This window comes from Meles meles, chromosome 19 (genome assembly GCF_922984935.1).
Source record: "Meles meles chromosome 19, mMelMel3.1 paternal haplotype, whole genome shotgun sequence".
In the NCBI taxonomy this organism is placed as follows: domain Eukaryota; kingdom Metazoa; phylum Chordata; class Mammalia; order Carnivora; family Mustelidae; genus Meles; species Meles meles.
This window is the reverse complement of record NC_060084.1, coordinates 1,982,148-2,005,955: the sequence shown is the minus strand read 5'-3', so window position 1 is coordinate 2,005,955 and position 23,808 is coordinate 1,982,148. Positions and strand designations below refer to the sequence as shown.

At 54.8% G+C, this 23,808-nt stretch overlaps 1 protein-coding gene across 8 annotated transcripts in view; it reads right to left on the bottom strand.

The window, feature by feature from the left end:
• Nucleotides 1–23,808, bottom strand: part of C19H16orf95 (chromosome 19 C16orf95 homolog) — a 33,879-nt gene that overhangs the window by 3,137 nt on the left and 6,934 nt on the right. The window contains exons 5-6 of one of the 8 annotated variants that reach the window (XM_045987521.1): nucleotides 21,897–22,101; nucleotides 21,143–21,397 (exon numbers count right to left, since the gene is read on the bottom strand). The exons of 6 other annotated variants lie outside the window; for them this stretch is intronic. In XM_045987521.1, the coding sequence (XP_045843477.1) occupies nucleotides 21,379–21,397; nucleotides 21,897–22,101 (224 nt within the window). In that variant the 3' untranslated portion in view covers nucleotides 21,143–21,378. Of the gene's footprint in view, nucleotides 1–2,723; nucleotides 2,918–21,142; nucleotides 21,398–21,896; nucleotides 22,102–23,808 lie in introns of those variants that run through there. One more of the 8 variants, XM_045987522.1, reaches the window with a different exon arrangement.

The following is a 23,808-nucleotide window of genomic DNA, read 5'->3' as shown; positions in this document are numbered from 1 at the left end:
GAAAAACAAAATCTAAGGTAATTAATTACCAAAAGATCCCTGCTACAAGACAGTAAAGTGGAGTTTTTCAAGTACAAGGAATATAAAACAAGATGGAAACTTGGATCTACACAGAGAATTGCAGAGCTCTGGAAATTGTTTAAATGAAGGGAAGAGGGGGGCCTGGGTGGCTCAGTCAGCTAAGAATCTGCCTTTGGTTCAGGTCATGATCCTGGGGTCCTGGCCACACTGGGTGCCCCACTCAGCAGAGAACCTGCTTCTCCCTCTCCCTCTGCCCCTCTTCCCACTTGCACACATGCTCTATCTCAAATAAATAAATAAAATCTTTTTAAAAATTAAAATAAAAAGTAAATGAAGGGAAGATCTTCTTAAACACTCTGGAACGTTGAGTGTGTAAAGCAAAAACAGAAGCAAGGGACTGTGGGTGTGTGGCCTACGTAAAAGTTCCATGACCCCACAGCAGAGGGTGGGAGGCCACTCACTATACATGAACCAGTGCCTTATCTGAAGGCAGAATGAAAATCAAGACTGCATATTCTAAACCCTAGGTCAGCCAAGAAATATCAGTAACCGCTTCATGAAAATATAAGAAGAATGTATTATGGATTTATAACAGGTATAAGTGAAACGTAAAAGAAAAATATCACAAAGGTAGGGGTTAGAGGAAACTGTTACATGTCTTTGACAAAACCAACCACGCCTAAGAGTGAGTGCACTGCCCACTTTGCAGGGTCAGGAAGAAGGTAAACGAGGTCGCACCTGCACGGTACGGAGCCCAGGCCTGACAAGCATTAAGTGCTCGGAGCTCTCTGTTGAAGGAACCAGTCAGCAGCAGACAGCCCCTTCACTATAGGGCAGCTTGGGTTTCTTCCAGAACCGCAAACAGCAGAATGCAGATTTCCCATATGGGGCTCCCACGGAAGGGGGTTAACTGCCAGCTAGCTTTTTGTCTTCAAGTCCTGATCCGGAATATAATCTATAAACAATTCCACCTCCAGAAACTCGGTTTCCCTCCCAGGAGTTGTAAACAAGGCGGGCAGTTTAGTTGGCAATGGCAGTCAGGAAAAATAATTTTACCCAGGAAAAGGGACAAAGAGAACCACAGCTCATGTTGAGAAAAGGAAACTTCGAATCCCCCGGCATCTGTAGTGCACGTGTATCTTGTGATGAGCATGTGTGCTGCTGTGTCGGACCCTGGGAAGACTCAAGTCTGGCCGCTTGAAGATGAATGCAAAAACCGCACACGAACTAACCACGGCACACGAGCCGGCAAGTACTCTCCAACCTGCCCGACACCTAATTACTACTGGGAGCCCAATAAGTCTAATATTAAACGATAGTACCATGAATCTAGTAAGCCTAGCAGAATCATGAATCCTAGGCGAAGGGCAGCCAATAAGGGCCATGGAAAGATCTTTAACTGAGATCCTGGTCAAAAGTATTACCCATTTTTCAGAGCACCTGGGTGGCTCAGTGGGTTAAGCCTCTGCCTTCCGCTCAGGTCATGATCCCAGGGTCCTGGGATTGAGCCCTGCACCCGGCTCTCTGCTCAGCAGGGAGCCTGCTTCCCTCTCACTCTCTCTGTCTGCCTCTCTGCCTACTTGTGATCTCTCTCTCTGTCAAATAAAATTTAGAAGAAAAAAAAAAAGTATTACCCATTTTTCATTTTGCATGGAAGAAACATGACCTGGCTGACAGACGCTGCTTGCACAGGCGGGTGGTGGGGAAACCAGGCGTGTCTGGGGAAGAGCCGGTGGATCTCTGAGGCTGGCATGCGGGGCCCAGCCTGCCCGTGTGCTCTCCCCTCGCCCACCAGCCCACCCGTGGGCTCTCCCCTCGCCCGCCAGCCTGCCCGTGTGCTCTCCCCTCACCCGCCAGTCCGCCCGTGGGCTCTCCCCTCGCCCGCCAGTCTGCTCCAACAGCTTCTGCTGCAGCCAGCGTTGCCTCACTGCACTGCGCACGCCCTGCTTTCTGCTCAGCATCTCTGCCGCTGCCCCCAGAAGCCCATTCGTCAGAGAAGATGCACCAGCCCACGGGACCGCCCTTCGCCAACAGTAGGTCAGAGCCAGCGGAAAAGCGCTCACCCCTTCTGCCTCCGGCAGACGAATTCCAGGTTCATTCTACAGAGTTCCTCACAAAGTCCCCAACAGAATCAAGTCCCTGCCGTCCGCTGCATGGGCTAACAGCAGCCCTAACTAGGGGGAGATCATCTCACACCATGTCCCGCAAAGAAACCGTTTGCTCTATGACCAACTAACTTGCAGAATTTACCAAATTTCACAGTCCACCAAAAATTGGCTTATCTCTTTATAATGTTGACAACAGCCAGGCTGCTGGTGCGGGGTGGGTGGCGGGGAGACAGAGAGAGGTGGGGGCAGGGGAAAGGAGAAAGGGGTGCCTCACACCCTGCAGTCCCGGCCCCACCATTCTCTTCAGCCCTCGGCGATCCTTCCAGGCACCGCAAGGCCTCGGAATCAGCAGCAGCGCCTGACAGCTTCGGGGCCCTGGACGAGTACCTTGTCTCCATAATCTTCTCCATGGAAGGGAGACAGACCTCCCACCCCGAGGGTTCCAGGCAGGGAGAACGAGGGTGGCGTGTCTCAGCCACAGTGCGGCAAGTACACAGGGTGTTGCATCATGGCCTTGGCCACAAGTCCCGCCTAGGAGCTCCTACAATTCTCAAGAAGGAGCAGGAAGACATAAAATTCCTCCGGGCTACAGACCTGCTCGTTTTAAGAGACAGTGATTCCTGGAACAACTTCGTGCACCACCTCCACACCCAACGCTGGGTCAGGCTCTGAGAACACGGAGAGACACGGCGCTGCCCTCCAGAGCCTTCCAGGATGGCGGCAGCAGGAAGCTGGGTACGGCGAGGATGAGGCAGGGTCCAGGCAGCAGCATCCACCAGAAAAGGGCTCTGAAGGGAGAAACGGAGGCAGGGAGGGCGGGCTCTCCTGACAGAAACCGTGAGCGCGCAAAGGAGAGAAGGCCGGAAGTAAAAAACGAGTGGCCAGTAGAACTGGGGAGTGCGGCCAGGAGAGGCCTGGATGACAGGGTTTCTTTCACGGGCCAGAAGGGCCCAGATGACCGGGAACTGTACCCGCCAAAAGGAGAGAATCTATTCCTGCAGTCAGGTACGGCAATTATTCCTGTGAAGCCCCAATTTTAACTTGCACCTCTGGCACACAGAGACCTCACCCACTTCAGGGAAGAACGTCCAAACTCCTAAATCAGGCAGAAATTCTTGTGGGCATGCGATGTCTGGCCTCCCCATCTGCCCCCTCTGTGAAGTTACACTCAAGCCTGCTCTTGCCCCAAACCCTCTGGAATAAATCCCACAGTCCACAGGGTTGCCAGAGCCCAACATGGATCACTGGATCGGGTGACCGGGTGATCGGGAGCAGGAAGGTCTGGCCTGAGGCGCAGCACCTCTGACGGGTCAAGGCCGGGTGAACTCTGCCTCGCCTGCGGAACACGGGCTTCTCTCCAAGGAAACTGACCAGCTCTGGGAGCCAGAAAGGGCCCCTCGCCATCTGAGTCCTCGTTTTGTCGCCCATAAAATGGACGTGCGATTGTGCCCCACGTCACGGAGCTGCTGTAAGGAAGCAGCCGCGTGGCTGAGTCAACACAGTGCCCGGGACGGAGGAAGCTCGCGCTCGCCTACCCCGTCATCACCACCACCCGCGGGTGCGTGTGGCCGGCGGAGAGGAAGCCCCGTCCCCGCCGCGGCGTGCAGGTACAGGTGCTCCCGGACGTGTGCACGGGCAGTCGGGCGAGAAACATTCTGAGCACCGACCATCACCCCTCCCGCCCCCGCGCCTGCGACAGACCCCGCTGGCAGACTGGAGCGGAGACGCGGGTGCATCCCCACTCCGGACACACGGCTCCGGGCAGCCCCATCGGCAGGTGAGCGTCGGCCGGAGACCTCCGCGCCGCCTGCGGGAACGGGCTCAAGCGGGAAGAAGGAGCGCGGCTGCCGTCTGGGGGGCGCTGAGGGGCCTCCTGGGCAGCAGCAGGACTCGGCTCCAGGCCAGGGACTGCAGGGCAGCTCAGGCTCCCTCAACACGCGCGGGAGAAACGGACCGTGGCCTCCTGAACTGAACCCCGGGACAGAACGCCAAACGCATCAGGGGAGACGCCGGGGAAGCAGACTCTCCGGTCGGGTTAAGCGCGGTGCACTCGCACCTCTCCGTCCGGGCTCTCGCCGGGCAGGGCCAGCCGCGTGCGGGGAAGCCGGGCTCCGGACCTCCGCGCCGTCACTGCAACTTTTCAGTACATCGAAACTTATCACAAAACACAAACGTCACTTAAAAAATGAGGCTGACTCACACAAGAGCAGCCGGGAGCTGACGCCCGGCCAGCTGCCTCTCCCGGAGGAAGGGGAGGCCGAAGCTCCAGGGCCAGAGCCCACACGCAGGCAGCGACCAGGGCAGCCACAGGTGCCCAATCGGACAGGGTCAGCCCAAGGCCCAATATTCAGATGCCGCACTGATGAACCTCGACAGGTTCCATCTTTTTGGGTAATTTTTGGTCCCCTTCCCAGACTCCTCTTCCTCCCAAAGCAGGCAATTTATTCAAGGTAGGACTAAATAGGATTCCATCTGAGCGTCTTTCAAGTTTCCTCCTGTCAGCTCACACAGCTGAGAGAAAAAGACTCTGCTGGTCTTCAACCTCAGCTTCTGCCTGAGGCCACGGTCACAGTCCGCGGAAGCTTAGTGCCTTCGAGCTCTGAGATCCTGTCCCCTCTGTATCTGTTCACCCCTTTGCCAGGAGACATCCCTGGGCTGAGCTCGCCCTCCCTCGCGGCCTGGCTGTGTGACCTTGGACAAGTCACTGCAGTGCCCAGGCCCCTCAGTGACCTCCTTCAGGTAGGACGACCGGGCATGTTTCGAAGTCTGTGGAGCAGGCAGAGGGAGCACAGTGAACAGGATCCGCCGTTCCTGCGGACGCTCAGCAAACACCCGTCGGCTTCCCTTCCCCACTCCTGTCACAGTCGTGAGTCACTACAGCAAAGGCGGCCCCAGCTCACTCCTTGGAAGCATCGGCTCACGCTCCTGAGCATGCATGTGAGCGTCCTCCCATGTGGGCTGGGGCTTTAAGTGAGAGAACATTCCTGGCTCTCACTGCATCCACGAGACCGTCCTGCAGAAACAGGACATGCGTATTAGTTCCCTAGTGCTGCGTAACAAATTCCTCGGAAGTCAGCAGTTTAAAGCAACAAGTGTCTGTCATCTCACACGTCTCAGAGAGTCCGGAACCAGGGGCAACTCCGCTACAAGAAGGAGGGGGAGGGGGAGAGGGAAGGGAAGGAGAGCCAGACGGAAACCACAGTGTCTTTTATGACCTAATCTTGACGTGACATAGCAAATTCCACTAGGACACAGACCCACCCTGGTGCTGTGAGGGGACGACACAGGGTGTGAATTCCAGGAGGTGGGATCAGAGGGCACTGCGGAGGCTGGATGCCATGACCTGTGCAGGTCTGTTTCCAAAAACACCATCTGGGAGCACAGGCGGGGGCAGCCACATCTTCCCACACTGCGTGTCACGTGGCTGGCACCAATCGGGGGACAGCAGGGCCAGCAGTCCCCGGAAGGCTGGGACCGGGTGGGGCATCTTCCTTCCCAGCAGCAAGACAACAGGCACGTGAGTGACGAAGGCATTAACACCTCCCTCTGGCCAGGGTAAGCATTTCCACGCATCAACAGGCTCAGGCTTCACATGCACGTCAAAAACTCAACCAAGAGGGTGCCTGGGTGGCTCAGTGGTTTAGGCCGCTGCCTTCGGCTCAGGTCATGATCTCAGGGTCCTGGGATCGAGCCCGCATCAGGCTCTCTGCTCGGCGTTCCCTCTCTCTCTCTCTGCCTGCCTCTCTGCCTACTTGTGATCCCTCTCTGTCAAATGAATAAATAAAATCTTTAAAAAACAACAAAAAACAACAAAAAAACTCAACCAAGAAATCAAAATAGCACTACATTCAGTTCAGGTGGTCTCGAACTCGATTTGAGAAGGAAGGATTTGGGATTGCACAAACAAGGCTGTCTGTGCTGGGTCAGGTCGTAATCAGTCTCTCGCTCCCCCGGGGGACAGAAAGAAGAGAGAAGCTTAGAAACCCCACACACACTTTGTTTGGAATGGTTTGAGGGCACTGGGAAGCAAAGGAGGAAAATGGGAAAATTTTTAATTTTAATAGGAAAATAAATGAAGTGATAATCTTTTTGTTTTCCATCTTTTCACTGTTTCCAGAGGGAGAAAATTACCTTGTCTGGCTTCCTCCCAGGCCAGCCCGTGGAACCTGGGCCCTCAGGGACCCCAGGGATCTAAAAGAAGTCACGGTCATTCAGGTAGCAAGGGGCAGTTCCAGGAGTCCAGCCCAGCTCCTGTACCTTTTCACATCAGCACTCGGAAAGGCAACAGAGCCAGAGCACTCCACCTCGGTTTCCTCATCTGTAAAATGGGGTGATAACCTATTTCAGAGTATACTATTATTACTGACGGTGATGGCTGTGGCCACGTGCACTGAATCCTGGCTCACTGGAGGCAAGGCATAGGGCATGTCAACAACATGGTCTCAACTGTCAGGTGAAGAAACAGAAACTCAGAAAAGTGAAGTACTGGCCTTGCCCAGCTGGCTAGACACAATGCTGACCCCAGGACTGGTGAAATAGAGGAGTGCTAGGCCTGCGATGCCTGGATGGATGGATGGATGGATGGATGGATGGATGGATGGAAGAAAGGATGGATGCCTGGATGGATGGATGGATGGATGGATGGAAGAAAGGATGGATGCCTGGATGGATGGATGGAAGAAAGGATGGATGCCTGGATGGATGGATGGGTGGAAGAAAGGATGGATGGATGGATGGATGGATGGATGGATGGATGGAAGAAAGGATGGATGCCTGGATGGATGGATGGATGGATGGATGGATGGAAGAAAGGATGGATGCCTGGATGGATGGATGGATGGATGGAAGAAAGGATGGATGGATGGATGGATGGATGGATGGATGGATGGAAGAAAGGATGGATGCCTGGATGGATGGATGGATGGAAGAAAGGATGGATGGATGGATGGATGGATGGATGGATGGATGGAAGAAAGGATGGATGCCTGGATGGATGGATGGATGGATGGATGGATGGATGGAAGAAAGGATGGATGCCTGGATGGAAGGATGGATGGAAGAAAGGATGGATGGATGGATGGATGGATGGATGGATGGATGGATGGACGGACAGACAAATGAGTCAGTGGATGGAAGAACAGAGGGATGGAGGGATGAATGGGTAGATGGACAGATGGGTATGTAGATGGATAAATGGATGGATGGATGACTGGATGGAAGGATGGACAGACAGATGGATAAATGGTTAGATGGAGGCAGAACAGATGAGTTGGTGGGTCGGTGGATGAAGGGACAGATGGGTAGATGAGTAGGTGAGTGTACGGATGAGCAGATGGACAGACAGACAGATAAACGGATGGCTGGAAGGATGATGGGATGGGTCGGTGTATTGATAAACAGATTACAAATGGGGGACGAGGACCATTGTTCTGGTTGTGAAGAGTCCAACTCCTTCCTCTAGGAGAAGCACTGGAAACTTCCATGTGTTTGCTTTCTACAGTTCTGACAAATTTTCCACAGGAGAACAAGGTTTGGCTACAAAATACCTCTTCTTTTCCTGAGGAAAATAACACCCCTTTATTTTTTTCTTGCAAGTGATGCAAAACATTTCACATGGACCCAAACATATCTAGCGCCTACGGGTCAGGAGCTGGGGACTTCACCAGACACATACATCATTAAAGTTCCCCTGAAATGAACATTACCGCTGTTTTGTGCCCATGAATAAAGCATTAAGCAAATATTGAGACTGAGACACCTCATTACCCAGGGTCGTTAAGTAACTCAGGAAGACCACAGCTACGTTTGAAGCCAATTAAGAGGCCTCACACTGGGTGTTGGAACCACACGAGGGGCTGGCATATCCCCTAGCACACAGTAGGCACCTCATAAAATGTGTAGAGCAAGTCAACAAGATGCCCCAGCCCCAGAGACTGGCCAACTATGCCAGTGTGCTTAGATCGCACTCATCGGGTTACCTAGGACTACAACACTCAGAGCTCAGGACAGCTGTTAGGAGCACAGAGCAAATGACCCGCACTAATGATAAACACCAACAATTCTGTTGTTTTCATTTCTATGTGTGGTAAAATACACAAACATAAAACTCACCACCTTAGCCATTTTTAAGTGTACAGTTTAGAAATACTAAATACATGCATAACGTGCCAATATCACCACCATCCATCTCCAGAACATTTTTCTCTTCCCCAACTGAAACTATTTGGGGTCCTTTGGGATTCCATATGAATTTTAGGAAGGGTTTTTCCATTTCTGCAAAAGACTTTATTAGGATTTTGACGGAGGTCATGTTGAATTTGCAGATCATTTTGGGTAGTACTGACAGCTTATGAACATCGTTTTGTTTTGTTTTTAAAGATTTTATCTATTTATTTGATAAAGACACAGTGAGAGAGGGAACACAAGCAGGGGGAGTGAGAGAGGGAGAAGCAGGCTTCCCGCTGAGTAGGGAGCCCGATGTGGGGCTCGATCCCAGGACCCTGAGATCATGACCTGAGCTGAAGGCAGACACTTAACTGACTGAGCCACCCAGGGGCCCCTGAATATCATCTTTTAGTCCATGAACATGGGATGTCTTCCTATTTGCTTATATCTAATTTCTTTCTTCTAATGATCTGTAGTTTTCAGTGTACATATTTTTCATCTCCTTGTCACGTTTATTCCTAAGTGCTTTATTTTTTTGATAGTATTGTAAATGGGACTGTTTTACTGACTTCCTTTTTGCTGGTGTAAAGAGATGCATCTGATTTTTCATGCTAACCTTGCATCCTGCTACTTTGCTAAATTAATTTTCCAGTTCTAACGATGTTTGTGAAATCTTTAGGATGTCCTACATGTAAGATCATATCATCTGTGAACAGAGTTAAATTTACGGGACTCCCAGGAATACAGTGCACAGAAGTGATGAAAGCAGGCATGCTTGCCAACAGAAAAGCTTTCAGTCCTTCAGCAATGCCTATGAGGTTCACTGTGGGTTTTTCATACATGATTCTACTCTGTTGAGTAGTTTCCTTGTCCTCCTGGCTTGCTGAGTGTTTTTATCATGACAGTTTTTTGTCTGTATCTAACAAACACTTCCTTAGCTCACCTGCCAGGCACTGTTGAAACTGCTTTATAATTACTAACTCACTTGACCTCCAAAGAACCATGCGAGGTATCAACTACTATTATCTCCATTTTACAGATGAGGAAACAAAGGCATCGACTAAACACAGAGGAAGCTGTGGAACCAGCTTTCAAACCAGATCATCCTGCTTCAAGTCCCTGTCTGAAACAACCAGGAAGCAGAACAGAAGCCAGCAGGTTGAGTCTCTACTATACCAAAGACAATTCACCACATTATCTAATCCTTCCCCAAATCGTATGATGTAGATATTCACAGGCCCGTCTTACCACTGAGGAAGCTGAGTGTATAGACACTTAGGAAACTTCCCCAGGGCCACACTACTAGTGAGAGATAAAGGCTGGGTTTGAATTTAGACTATTGAGCCACAGAACAGCCCCAACCCACCCACAAAGGGTCATGTCCAGAGACGCACTGTCCACGAGCCCCTTGTGACCGGTGAGCCCTTGAAACATGGCCCGTGCCACATGCTGCCATGACATCTTACAAAGACTAAATACAACGGGTTATTACAATTCCGTGCGTTCCTTTTCACTTTTTACAATGTGACTACCAGAAAACTCACACATGTGGCTCCCATTACGTTTCTGTCAGACATCCAAGAATGGAGGAGGCAGGAGACAGCAAGGACTGGCACAAAGGAAGATCTGTCCCCAGGTCTCCCCTGAACACTACCTCAGCAGTCATTGTCCCCTGTGCTAGGTGCCTTGGAGGAGTCTGACAACGGGTGTCTAGCTCCCGTGGCCCACACCAACATGAAATGCTTGTTCCAGCTGGTGGAGGATGCTGCCTGGGAAGGGGCTCGGGACAGGAGACCGACAGCACAGCATTCCTCCACGGACCAGGCATCTCAAACCGCAGGAGCAGCCCTTCTCAGACCCCAACAATCAGTGCAACTGGAAGGCAAACCCTGAACACCAGGGGCAGACACAGAAGGCAACCCCACCACCAAGAATGCAAGTGCCCTGGCAACTCAGCATACGAGGGGTCTTCCCATTCTGCCCCAGGAGAACCCAGACTGTGGGATCCTGGGCTGTGGAAAGCACACCTAGGACATCACCACTGATGGCAGAAAGATGACCTGGAGATGCGGGGTCGGAGGAGAAGGTGGCAAGAGGCAGGCAGGAGGGAGGAGGACAGGGAAGAAGGAAATGGAAGAGAAGGAGAGAGGAAGAGGGCAAGAAAAGATGGGGGGAAGGGGGAAGTGGGGGGGGGAAGAGGGGTCACTAGTCACAGAGTGCTTTGCACCTGCCAGGCCCTTGCAAAGTCGTATGGCCATCCCCGTTTCTCGGACGTGGAGAGCAGGGCTCGAGGAGGTGACGTCATCAACCCAAGGACACAGCCAGCAGTCTGTAAGGCTGAGTCGGCCCGCTCTATGTGACACCCGCCCTACCTCTGTTCTACGGCACGTGTTCAGTCATGGGAGACGCTGGAGCTATCATTTCAGTGACCGGGGTCACAGCCTTCCAGCTCCAGGACGAGTCTGCGTGGTGTGCATTCCGTAACTTGGATGGGTGTCCTGGACGGGCTGCAGCACGTGTGCGCAGGCAGCAGGACCCACAGCAGCGGACCCCACCTCCTCCCGTCTTCTCCACCCCCAGGCTCTGGAACAGGCCAGCTGGTCCCTCCGACGGACGCAGACGCGGCGCTACCAGCCACACCGGCCTCTCCAGCTGGCTGCTCAGCAGGGCCCACCGCACCTGCTGCTTCCTCTGCATCCTGGCTCAGAACAGGACAGCGTCAGGGTTCCAGGTGCCTCCTCTCCTGCTCCCACACCCCTAGACAACCCATCAGCAAATCCTGGAGAAATCCCAGACCTCAGCCTCCTTCCAGGCTCATCCCTGGGAGGCAGGGCCCCTCCCCTCAGCCCTCCATGGCCAATTCTCAGCACAGCCACCAGGGGGAGCATGTTAGAATCCAAGCCTGATCAGAGACTATTAAGTGGCTTCCAAGGGCTTCCCAAGTCAGAAAAAAGCCGAGGACCTTTCCGTGGTGCTAGGTCTGAGCTGACCTCAAAGCTTCTGCTCCCGGCCTCTGACCACTCCTCTCTCCACTCCAGCCACACTGCACTCCTGCCACGCTGCACACTCAGAACAGGTCCACCCACAGGTCCTTCGCACCGGCCACCCTCTGCCCGGCAATCTCTCCCCCGGACTCTCCCTCTGTCCTCTGCACAGTCCCGTCTTCAGAGAGGCCTCGCCCTCCCGCATGGGCACCCATCCCTCTGCTCTGCCTCACCTTCCTAGCACCGTCACCATCCCACAGAGATTCGCCCACGACCATGTCCCCAGTCCCCACCATCTCCTGCCCCCTAACAGAACCACGCTCTTACAGCACGGTGGAGTCCAAGCACATTCCCGTTAAAGGCAACATTGTCCTTTTGTTTTGTTTTTCAGTGTGTGAGCTGACCCCGTCAGCCGTCCTCAGAGGGACCCGTGAGACAGAGAAAGGGACGGGTGAAGGTTGTGGACAGACCATTCTTAGCAGAGGCAGGGCACCTGCAAGCACATGTGTGGAGAACTGTGTGTGTCTTAAGTAAATAACCCTAATTAAATGACAGCAACAGCACTTCCCTCCCACGCTGGCAAAGACTCGTAAGAGGAATGACGCCCGGGGCAGCTGCAGGGAAGAGAGAAACTCCAACACGGCTGTAGGCTCCCACGCAGAGAGGGGACACATCCCCCGCTGGACACCACACGAGTCACACGCACAAGCAACACTCCGACAAGCCTGTGTGCGACGCCCGCCGCACAGGCACCGTCCCCAGCGATCTGACAGTGGGAGCCTCCCAGAGCACCGACACGCTGAGTGTTCCACGGAACCCACGTGCGCAAGAGCTGCTACCTGGAACCCTTCCGGCAAGAGGGAAGCAAGACACGGGCAGAGGAATGGCAGCATTAGTAAGCGAAGTCCGTCAGTCAGAGCCGGACAGATCCCATACGATCTCGCTCCTGTGTGGAATCAGAAACAAAACGGATGCGCACCGGGGAAGAAAAGGAAAAATAAAGTAAGATGAACACAGCGAGACAAACCGTAAGAGACTCTTAACTCTAGGACACAAACTGAGGGCTGCAGGAGGGGCGGGGCGAGGGGAGGGGGTAACTGGCGGATGGGCAGTAAGGAGGCCCGTGATGCAGTGAGCACTGGGGGTTACATACGCCTGATGAAGCAAGGAATTCCGCCCTTCATCATCACAACGACGACTACTAATACACACAAGTTTCAAAGAATAACTAATAATACTCAGAAATTTCATAAATTTTTTAAAAATTAAAAAAGAGATGCTGTTTAAGAAAAGAGAAGAAACGAAACAAGTCCTGGAGCAGATCCTGGTCCCATGTGGTCCCACTGGGCCCCTTCTGACCCCGTACGGTCACGTGTGGCCCCGTGCAAGCACAACAGGCCCTCTGTGGGGATCAGTTTCCTCTTCTGCAAAAAAGAGGATAAGAATCTTAGCTTTCAAGAATTAAATGTGAGAATTGTAAGAATTAACTGAGGTCCCAGGGACAAAAGTATACAATTTAATTATTTCTAAACCCATATATTGCAAACCCTCCCCTGATGAAATAGCAGAAGTAGGCCCTGGCTGTCAAGGACGCTAGAGTCCCAGGTGGGGCTTTGCCGGACCAGGCTGGCCCCTCTGGGCTTCCCGGTCGACTGGTCATAGCACGTAACATGTGGGCCACCAGCACCAGGACCTTCCTGACACGATGCCACAGGGAGCACAGAGCCCTGCCGAGGAAGCAATCTTGCGGAACCTTCGGCTCAGGTCATGATCTCAGGGTCCTGGGATCGAGTCCCGCATCGGGCTCTCTGCTCAGCAGCGAGCCTGCTTCCCTCTCTCTCTCTCTCTCTCTCTCTCTGCCTGCCTCTCTGTCTACTTGTGATCTCTCTCTCTGTCAAATATTAAAAAAAAAAAAAAATAGGTCATTTGCAAAACTGAAAAAGCATGATCTTAAAAAAAAAAAAAAAAAAACAAGACACCCCAATCTTAGACCTCTAGATGGGGAACACGGAACAGCAGTGAGGCACTGTGTGTATGTTTAAAAAATCCTCAACTTTTTATATATTTTCACACTCTTATGCCTGTTTTTATACATAGAAGAGTTTCTAGAAAGAATAAAGGAGGGAGGAAGGGAGGCAGAGAGGGAAGGGTGGCAGGGAGAGGGGAAGGAGGGAGCGTGCTTGCTGGGACCGAGAGGGGGGTCGGACGAGGGCACAGGAAGGGGCTGCAGCCGGTGAAGCAGACGTGGGCAAAGAGGGTAGGATTTGCACCCTAGGAACAACCTGCCCCACCTGGCAAGGCACCCCAGCACTCAGATACCTTGACCTCCCACAAAGCCCATGCTGTTGGCAAGTGAGGGGCAAAACCAGGCGGCTCAGAGGAGGCTGCCAGCTCCCAGCCCACCCCCCGCTCCCTACCTGGGAACAGCGAGCGGGTGTCTGCAATTTCTGGAATTTCCCCCCTTCAAATGTGGGATGTCTGGAAAGGATACACTTGCCCGGCTGGTGCCGAGACAACAAAGTTCCCCAGACTCTGGACCGGCAGACTTGGCCTCCTCCAGAACGCTGCCACCTTCTGCTGCTCATGGGTCAACCTGAGGTTTGTTGTTTTAACATAAAAATGGTGCCGCAAACAGGGCTGCTCTCTTGGAAATGGCCAAAGTGAAAGCAGGCAGTTCCCCATCACGCCTGTGGCCCCCCAGACCCCCCAGGGGGGCACCCAGCAGAGAAAACAGTGGACTCCCCCAAAATCAACAAGGACTCATGGAACAGCTACTGTATGCCAAGCACAGTGAGAGCCGCCAGGACAGCATGGAAACCCACGAGGACCATGGCCTCGAACACGGCCGTGGCGCTTTACTGATGGCAGAAGGGCCCAGGTGGCTTCCGTGTGGCTGCAGGGACAAGCCACAAGACCGACCCCACGTGAGACAAAACCCAGTGGATTGGGAGGACACAGGACCTCAGGGAGCTTCTACAGAGGAGAAGTGAACTGGAGACACCTGGAGGCAGGGAGTTTCTTGAGAGGGAGGTGACCTGAATGGGATTCGAGAGAGCGAAGTTCAAGTCCTGTGTCTGCCACCAGCTTGCGGTGGCATTGCTTAGACATGGCATTACCCTCTCTGCGTCTCAGCGTCCCGATCTGTGAATGAGATGGTTGGACTAGTCCCCACAGCCCCTGCCAGCCCCCAGGTCTCAACACATGGGTAATCAGAGAGCTGAGGACAGAGCTGGGCAGCGAGCCCACCCAGGACTAGGGCTGGACTGGGCACATGGTGGGGGCTGGTCGAGCCACTGGGGCTCTCACCTTCTCCCAGGCAATTCCAGATGGGTCCATAGGTCCAGGAAACCAGAAAGGAGGCTCGAGCAGGTGCACGCCAGGCAGGGCACCAAGTCCCCATGAGACTCTTCCCAGTCCCTCGGATGCAAGCTACCTCCCAGGGCCACACAAGCACCCGCCTCCTGGGCACCTGGCCCCATCAGCAGGTCATTTCCAGACAAGAGTGTGATGTGTCCTGGCGCACAGCTGGAGCTCTGTAATTCAAGAATTTACTCATTCGCCCCAACGGAGCACCTCGTGTGTGCCCAGCTGTGTCAAGCACCAGGCGTACCAGATACTGACTTGATAAATTTGGTCCTTCTGGTAGAGGGGATGATCCCAGCAAGCATCATCAGGTACCTGCAGCACGTCCTGAGTGCTAGACGGAGACACGCCCCAGGCCAGCGCTGTAGGCGCAGAGACCCCTCCCAGCTGTCGGGCAAGAACACGGCACCGTACCGCTGGATGCCCGGGCTGAGGGCGTCTGTTAGCGGCGAAGTTCACATCCACAGACTTCCGGGAATGAGGACCCACGTGGCCATGTGAGGGTATCCGGGGTCAGAAGACACGGTTTTGACGCCCAGCTCTGCCATAGAGCTGCGTGACCCTGTCTCCAGCTTGACACTTCTCATGCGACGCAGATCTCACCCAGCCAGGCTGCTGCGGCTCTGACACAAACAGGGCGGGGGGGGGGGACGGGCACAGCTCAGTCACTGAGTCGTGGCTCTGCAAGGCTCAGCTGCCCCATCTGTAAAACGGGCGGAGGACGTGGCACGTTGTCCCCTGCTCCACACTCACGTCTCCTCGGGGCCAGAGCTGGTGTAAAGCAGGGGGCACCACCGGCCAGAAGTCTGCACTCCCGTCTCCCCCATCAGAGGCACAGCCACAGATGAGAGCCTGGCTGGGAGCCTTCGGGATCCACGTACGTTAATATGCTATTCAAGACTGAAGGCAGCCGCAGTCTTCAGAACCCTGGCCCCCGAAGATGTTCAAGTCCTCCTCTCTGACACTTGAGGGGGAGACGGCTACTGAGTTAGTAATGAAGAAGGAAGTAGGTACACTGTTGAGCTCTGTGGGGGAAACCACCGCCCTCAACCAGAAACACTCCATCTGGAAAGGAATCCAGAGATGTTTTCCAAAGCCCAGACACTGTCCCCGCACTGTGGCCGACTGCCGAGTGGATTCTGCAGCTGTCCAGGGAACCAGGATGACAGCTCCCTTCAGAATGCGTGTGGGGGGCTCCGTCGGTGAAGCCTCTGCCTTCAGCTCAGGTCATGATCCCAGGGTCCTGGGATCGAGTCCCACATCGGGCTTCAGGGAGCCTGCTTCTCCCTCTCCCTCTGCTGCTCCCCCTGCTCGAGCTCTAAATAAATAAAATCTTAAAAACAACAACAAAATGCTGCTGTTCTCAGCTGGGGAGCACGACAGCACCATCACCCTCTGGGAACTCCTGGCTAACTGCCCGTCCCAGAACGCATGCCTGCTCCATGCAGCTGTCCCCTGGCGGCAGGCTGACCAGCCGGGTAACCACTGGATGGGAAAGCCAATCACCCCAGCACCGAAACAACCCTAGATTCGGGTCTGTCCAGGCTTAGAAGAAACTCACCAAACACAGGAAGCGCTTCCAGCAGGAAGATGCTGACCGTTGTTCCGGAAGCCAGGAGAAAAGGTTACAGCAAAGGAACAGCTCTCAGTTGGCTGTAAAGGACCTTTCTGGAAAGGGAATTCAGGGGACTGCCCTCAGTTTGAAAGAGATTCTCTTCCCGGGTCTTCATGTCTTAAGTTTGGGGACTTCATTTGCATTTGAAAGAGCCATTTTCCCAGGAGCTGATTCTCCTTCTGCTCATTCTGCCCTGCTCGCTCCACCCTTCTGCTCTCTGTCTCGGTGTCCCTGCCTCCGGAGACCTGGCTAGGCGAGTCCCACTGTCCCCTGGGCTAGCCCTGCTCTACACACAGCCCCACAGAACTGGAAGGCATGTTGTCCCCCACTGCCCGTCACCAGGCTGGGACGAGGCCTGCGACGGGGATGAGGACAGGGGCCAGAGCCTCAGAAAAGGGACAATGTCTCTGCGGATAAACACTGAGCTGCACGGCCATCGCACGGTCGGTCGGACATGAGTGCTTGCAGGCACAGCAAAAGTCGGCCACATCCCCCGGCGTGATTTTGTCCAACGACGGGTTCTCCGACGGCCGGCTGTCCTTGATCTCCAGGGGGACAGCAGACAGGCTTCTTCCCAAAAAAGCAGAGATACCATTCCCCTGTTTGGAACGGCCTCCAGGCCACTGAGGTCCCCGGGAGCTGGCCTGGCTCTGTGTGGCCCGGGCGGGGCAGCAGATCACCTCTCGCTCAGGGCCTGGGTCTCCACACCTGCACCTGGGGTGAGTGCTCGCTCCACCTGGCAGGCCACCAGGAGCCTTTAGCACGCCTGGGAGCAACCAAGCACCTGAGGGGGAAATGGGGGTCGGGGAGCCTGCTGCCCTTACCCTCAGAGCAGTAACGAGATTTAGGAAGGGAGCAGCAGACCAGCCTATCTACAGTAAATGCTGTACCAGGCGAGGGCAACATTCTAGAAGGCCGGGAAGCCTTAGGACAGGGCCCCATCCGTGCCGTCCAACTTGCAGGCTGCTAGTCACACGGCTATTCAAAGTTAAATTGAATTAAACGAAACTACAGTTCAGTTGCAGTGACCGTATCGCAAGTGTTCGACAGCCCCAGGTGGCTTGCGGGCTGCTGTTCGGACGCCGCACATCCCGCACATGCTGTCACCGCGCCGTGCTCCACCTGCCGGGACCGGGCCGCACGGTAACCGCCCCGTAAGGCTGTGAGACTGAGCCGGAAAAGAAGATGAGGAGAAGACGAGCCGAGCCAGTGGTGTGAGGGGGTGAGGGACTGAGAGAGAGGCGTGGGACAGAGGGGTAGGAGGGGGCTCGGGGAGAGGGAGAGGCAGGGCGGGCTCCCTGACTGAGCGGGAGGCCCCGGGACCACAGCAGCGTCTTTCTCAAAACTCCTCACACTCCGTGGAATACTGGAATACGTTCGGCCTGGAAGCTGGCAGGGCCTGGCCTGCAGAAAGCCGTCAGCAGGGGAGGGAGGGCCTGACGAGGCTGGGCCATCCTGCTGACCTCCCGGCTTCTCCAGCTTCTCCGAGCACTTTCCAGACGAGAGACTCTTGTGCCCTCTCGTGGCTCCTCGTGTCACGCTGCAGGACAACACAGGCAGGCAGGGGTGCCAGGGCTGGGCAGCCCACCGCAGGGTCACTGCCCTAACAACAAGCGCATGTGACTCGCCGGAGCGTGTCTGGAAGGGGTCACGCGGTCTACCCCTAGAACAAACCCGCCGCCCACCCCGTGGCAGGCTGGGCCCTCCCGTCCGTGTCTCTGCCGCTGCCTCCAGGCAGGCCTCCGTCCACCTCGCTTCAGCCAGAGTGCTCTCTCCCAAACACAAGTCTGACACATTTGGGGTCTTTGAGAGACCACCGATGCCTCCCACAGCATGGTCTGTACCCACCTCCTGCCACTGCCCCTCCTAAGCTGCAGACAGAATGCTCCGGGCTGTCCTGGGCAGGCCTTCACCCTGGGCACCTCTCCTGCGCACCCTGTCCTCAGCCTTCATCACCAGAGTGACAGGACTCACCGTCAAGTCTCAGCTCAGACCACCTTCCCCCAGTAACCTCCCCTGACCTCAGGACCAGGTCCACAGGCCTTGTCCTGTATCAGTTTCCACCAAAAGCAGAGCCTGAGGCCACGACCGACTGCAAGCGCTTTACTGACAGGTGGGCCAGGGAGGCCTGTGAAGGAATGGGGAAGTGAGCCGGGGAGGCGAGCAGCCAGGACAGAGGGCATTAGCGACGTGAGCACAGAGGGCAGCGGGGTGCCGCCCTGCTGGAGCTCCAGGAGACAGTGACGAGCAGGGCTCGGAGCTGTCCCATCCAGGAGGAGGCTGTTTACCCACAGCTCCCACGGGTCACTGGCTGAGGGCTGCCCCCAGGGGCGTCACTCCCTAGCACAGGTGGTCTGTCCCTGCAGCCAAAGAACACCCAATCAGGGACTGCTGGTCCGTGGGGCAACACGGAAATGCCCGTGAACAGCAGGTCAAGAGCACTCCCGTGCATTTCACTCACCACGGCAACTCTCCCCGGATTACAGCGTCCAGTCAGCCCAGGGGCACGTCTGGCGTTCGCCCCTGCCAGTGCCTGACGCACGGTTCGCACCAATAAATATCTGCTGAGTGAGTGCGTGAACGACTGAACGACGCTCAGTGTTGCCCTTGGGCCAGATGGGCCTGAAACACCACTACGCCCTCAAGGGAAGCCTGGAGGCTTCCCAGAACCACCCACTCGACCGTCCCACAGGGCCAGCCCCAGGCCCAACGGCAGCCTCATCGTCCTCAGCCCTCCCGGGCGGAGAGCCCCTCCTCTGTCCTCTTCCCGCCGCTAACGTGGCCACCCCGATTCACACATTCCACCCAGTCTAGTCCCTGTGGGAGTCCGTCCATCCCTTCCGGCCAAGGCAGCAACAGAGTCAACTCAGGGTCGGGGGTGAGGGGAGGTTCAGTGGTTTCTACTTTCTTCTCTGAACTCTTCTGTGTTCTCAGAATCTTCCAACGCGAACTGTACTCCTTTTAATTGAACTGTTATTTTGAGATCATCGTGGATTCATAGTGTCTTACACGGAATACTACAGAGCGAGCCCACGTTATTCTCATCCACTCTGTCCCAACTGGTGACATCCTGCAAAACCGCAGCATCATCTCACACCAGAACACCAACAAAGTCAAGATACGGGATGTTTCCATCACCACAGAACGCCTCGTGTTGTCCTTGGATGATGGCGCCTACCTCCCTCCACCCCCCCACCCACCCCCAAACCTCTGGCAACCACTAGTCTGCTCTCCAGTCCTCTAATCTGGTCGTTTCGAGAACGTTATGTGGAACAACGGGTATCTACTCACAAACGAACACCACACACAGGTACCTCATACATACAAAAGTTACAAAACTAACTCAAAACAGATCAAAGCCCCAAAGGTATGAGCTAAACTATAAATCTCTTAGGAGAAAACATAGGCAGGGGCACCTGGGTAACTCAGTGGGTTGAGCAAATGCCATTAGCTCAGCTCATGCTCCCGGGGCCCTAGGATCGAGCCCACGTCGGGCTCCCTGCCCCGTCGGGAGCCTGCTTCTCCCTCTCCCTCTGCCTGCCGCTTAACCCGCTTGTGCTCTCTTCTCTGTCTCTATAAATAAATAAATAAAATCTAAAAAAAGAGAGAGAGAAAACTTAGGTAAATCTTTGTGACAGTGGGTGAGGGGATGAGGCAATCGTTTGAGACGCAACCATCTCACCTAAGAAAAAACAGCGAGCCAAGAAAAATACAGAAAACGATGTCATTGAAATCAGAAATTTCTGTACTCCGACGGTCATCATCATCAAGAGGAAAACCACCTACGGGGACAATGCTTGCAAATGACACATCCGGTGAGGACCTACGATCCCCAACACAGCCAGAACAGACTCAGCAACAATGAAAACAACAGATGGTCCAATCAAAACAGAGACGACGAGTCAGAACAAACATCTCGCCAGGAAGACACGCAAATGCTGAGGAGCACGCAGATGGACGCTCGACGTCACTAGCCATCAGGGAAACGCAAATCAGAACCGTAACGAGCCACTGCTCCACACCCACCAGGACGACTATCACCCAAACGAGGCTAACGAGTGGCGGCATGGACGTGGGGAAACCCACACTGGCCTGGCCGGCTGGCAGGAACATGAACGTGCAATGGCACGGCCTTCCACCGTGGAGAACGGAGCGTGCTGCGTGGCACACTCGGCAGTTACCCTGCGCCCCAGCACTCACGGGCACAGACCCGAGAGGAACAGGAACACGGCCACACAGAAGCAGCACCAGTCACCGGGAGGCGGCAGGCGGAAACGACCCAAAGGTCCCGCAAGCGGCAGTGTACCCACATAGAAAGGAACGCGGCGCTCACACGGGCTACCACACGCGCTGAGAGGCGCCAGACACAGCCGACCCACCTGCCGTAGGACTGCACGCACGGGAAACGTCCGGAAGCAGGTGAGTGGCTGCCAGACGCTGGGCAACCAGGGAAGGACTGAAACAGGAGAGGTCTCTTTTTGGGGTGACCACACAGGTCTGGACTGAGACAGCAGGGGGAGGGCTGCCCCACCACGTAAATACACCAAAATCCACTGAACCGTATGCTGTAAAAAGGCGAATTTTATGATGCAAATGACACCTCAGTTTAAAAAACATCAATTCACATAATTTCATGTGACTTACTAAGGTGCGTGCCACCTGACACAGGGGCCAACACCCCCTCCGGCCGGTCACCGGTGGGCCTGCTGTCCCCGCCAACCTGGGTCACCAGTGGGCCCTGCTGTCCCCGCCAACCTGGGTCACCGGTGGGCCTGCTGTCCCCGCCAACCTGGGCAGAGGGGAGAGAGACGCGACGCCAGGCTGGAGCAGACGCCCCTCCACAGAGAGGAACCCGTGTCAGCGTTCAATCAGGGGCCACTCTGGAGTTCCACAAATAACGTTTATTGGCCACATTTGCCGGGGTCTCGCCCGCATCCATAGCAGCAGCGCCGCCACGAAGCGCTGCCTGCTGAGAGCCTGGGCCCAACCCCGGTGTGACTTGTAGGACCTGAGAGAATGGTGGCTATCACGGACTCCTCCTGACTTGACAGTTCTCGTTAAAGACCTTCGTTCTGACTGACATTTTCGCTGATGTTCTCGGCAGTGGCTGAAGATTCCAACTTCAACACCAAAACAAGTGGCTGGAAAGCAAAGAGAAAGGCAGTTACTGGGAAATGGGCCCCACGCCGAGCCCACGCTGCCCGGGCAGGACCTGGTAGGGAGCCTCCCTGGGTTGGAAGGCGGGGGACTCCCACAGCAGAGGGGCATGCCATCTGAGTCCCTGAGGAGCCCAGGCAGGAAATGGTACAGGGAAGTGACGCCACATCCAGCAACAGCGTGTAAGGTGCCGGTTCCTCCGTGTCCTCGGAGACGCTTGGCTTGGTCGGTCTTGTCCGTTTTAGCCATCTTGGTAAGTGTGTGTCCTGTGGCTTTATTTTGTGTTTCCATAGTGACTGGTGACACTGAGTAGCCCCTCCGTATGCTGTGGCATTTGCCACTCCTCACCCTTCGCTCAGCCACAGCAACTCCTCCCACGTGCTGGCCTCGAAGGGCTCCTCGACTCAACCCCCAGCCCCTGGCCGAGACAGCCTGAGGGAGATGGCCCAGGGCCCCCAGCGCCCCCACCCCACGCCTGCTCACCGAATGGCCACCACGACCCTCAGGACCACCTGCAGGAGGGTGAGGAGGCTGAAGGGCAGGAGGGGGGCCGGGGGGCTCACTGCCCTCCCTGGGGCCAGTGGCTCGTGCTGGTGCAGGGCCCGGAGCTGCTGCCACTTGAGGAGGCGGCGCCCGTCGCAGCAGATCCGCCAGCGGTTGTACCGGGAGTGCAAGTCCAGGGCGCGCTCTAGGCGAGAAAGCAAGTCAGGCCCTGGGCAGAGTGGGGCCAGGGTGCCGCACGCGCACACCGCACACGGGAGAAGCCGCCAGAACCCAGGGTGAGGACGCCAGGTGTCCCAGCAAGGCCGGTGCCAGCCCCGAGAGTGTGGACGCCGACCGACATCGTGCAGCTGAAGAGACCACGGCTGTCCACTTATTTCTGGGCTGACTCTGGGGCTCCTGCCCGCGCCTCTATCCCTTAGAGCCACGTGATGAACCAGTTGCAGATGAGAGAATTCAGAATTCAGGGGGGGTGTTTCCCATTAATCTTCTGTCTTGTTTTTGGAGGAGGGAACCAGCGGATGCCGCTCAGATAAAACAGACTGGCAAGAAGCTGCGAATGAGTACAACTTAGTGATGGAAACATGGGGTTTGAGTATCTGGAAACCACAACCACAAATGGGACCCCAGTGTTTCCACTTCCCCGACACGAGCCTTTGAGATCGGCTTTGGTCAACGTGGGACCCTTCTGATGCCACACCGGACTTACGTCACACTACTAACGCGCTAGGACTACAAGTCACCCCGTGTTTATTTATTACGTACACCACACACAAACTCTGTCACGCCACACTCCATGTTACTACTCCAATTACACTAACGGGAAAAGCATGCTTGATATAAAATGCACTACTTAATCCTACTGCGAAAACATAGGGAGAAAAGCAGATAAGCCTCTTTACAAAGAAAATACAAGATGAGAAATACAGACTTTTCTCTTTGAAATGGAAATAATCTGGGTTTGAAGCTAAAGGAAATATTTTTATATTGGTGTTCTTAAATCATATTTTTAAATCACTCTATACAAAGCTCATGGGAGACCGATCCTAACTGTCCTGGTACCAGTGAGACCTGGGCTCTCAGTCCTGTCCTGGGAACACCTTCTGGCCTGAATGGGTGAGCACTTGACTCGTCATTCGTAAAAACTGCCTGAGCTATTAAACAAGGACGGGAGAAAAGTTAATACTGGCTTTTGAAAACGTATCAAATTGGTGCATATGATTCAACAACAAGCTGAGCTTTTAGCTTTTCCTAAAGATGCAGAGTATTGAAAGCCAAAAACCACCAATAAAAATAGCCCGTAAATGTGTGATTATAAAGTTAAAAGAGCAGTTTCTCCAACTGTTCTTGTCCTCCCGCTGTGGCTCCTCTCGTAAAGGGACTCTGGCTCCCTCCCCCAAACCAGAGCCAGCCTGCTGCTGTCGGCTCTGCTGCTCGTCCAGCCCCCACCTTGCTCGTGGGTTCCTGAACTCCTGTCCTCCCACCCACACGGTAACCGTGACTGTCAGCCCAGACACACCCCCCCAGCCCGCATCCACATCCACAATGGGCTTCCGCTTTTCGGGGCCACAGGAATGGGGCCAAGTCTGCAGCCGGCAGCAACTTATTTCTCCTCGCCGCAGTGTGTCCGGGGCTCCACCCCGTCGTCCCTGAGGGCTGCGAGCTCTCCACGGCAGGTGCCACAATTCACACACACACCCACGTTTGTCCATCCTCCCCCGAGAGACGTTTCAGCTGCTTCGGACACCTTGCCAAGGACACCACTGCACAGACAGACGTGCATGTCGGAGTGTCTACCAGACGTCACCCTCACAAGGGCTTGCTGGAGTAAAGACGACGCGCATTACAAAAACTGAAAGATGGAAGAAATGGGTGAAGTGGTCAAAAGGTACAA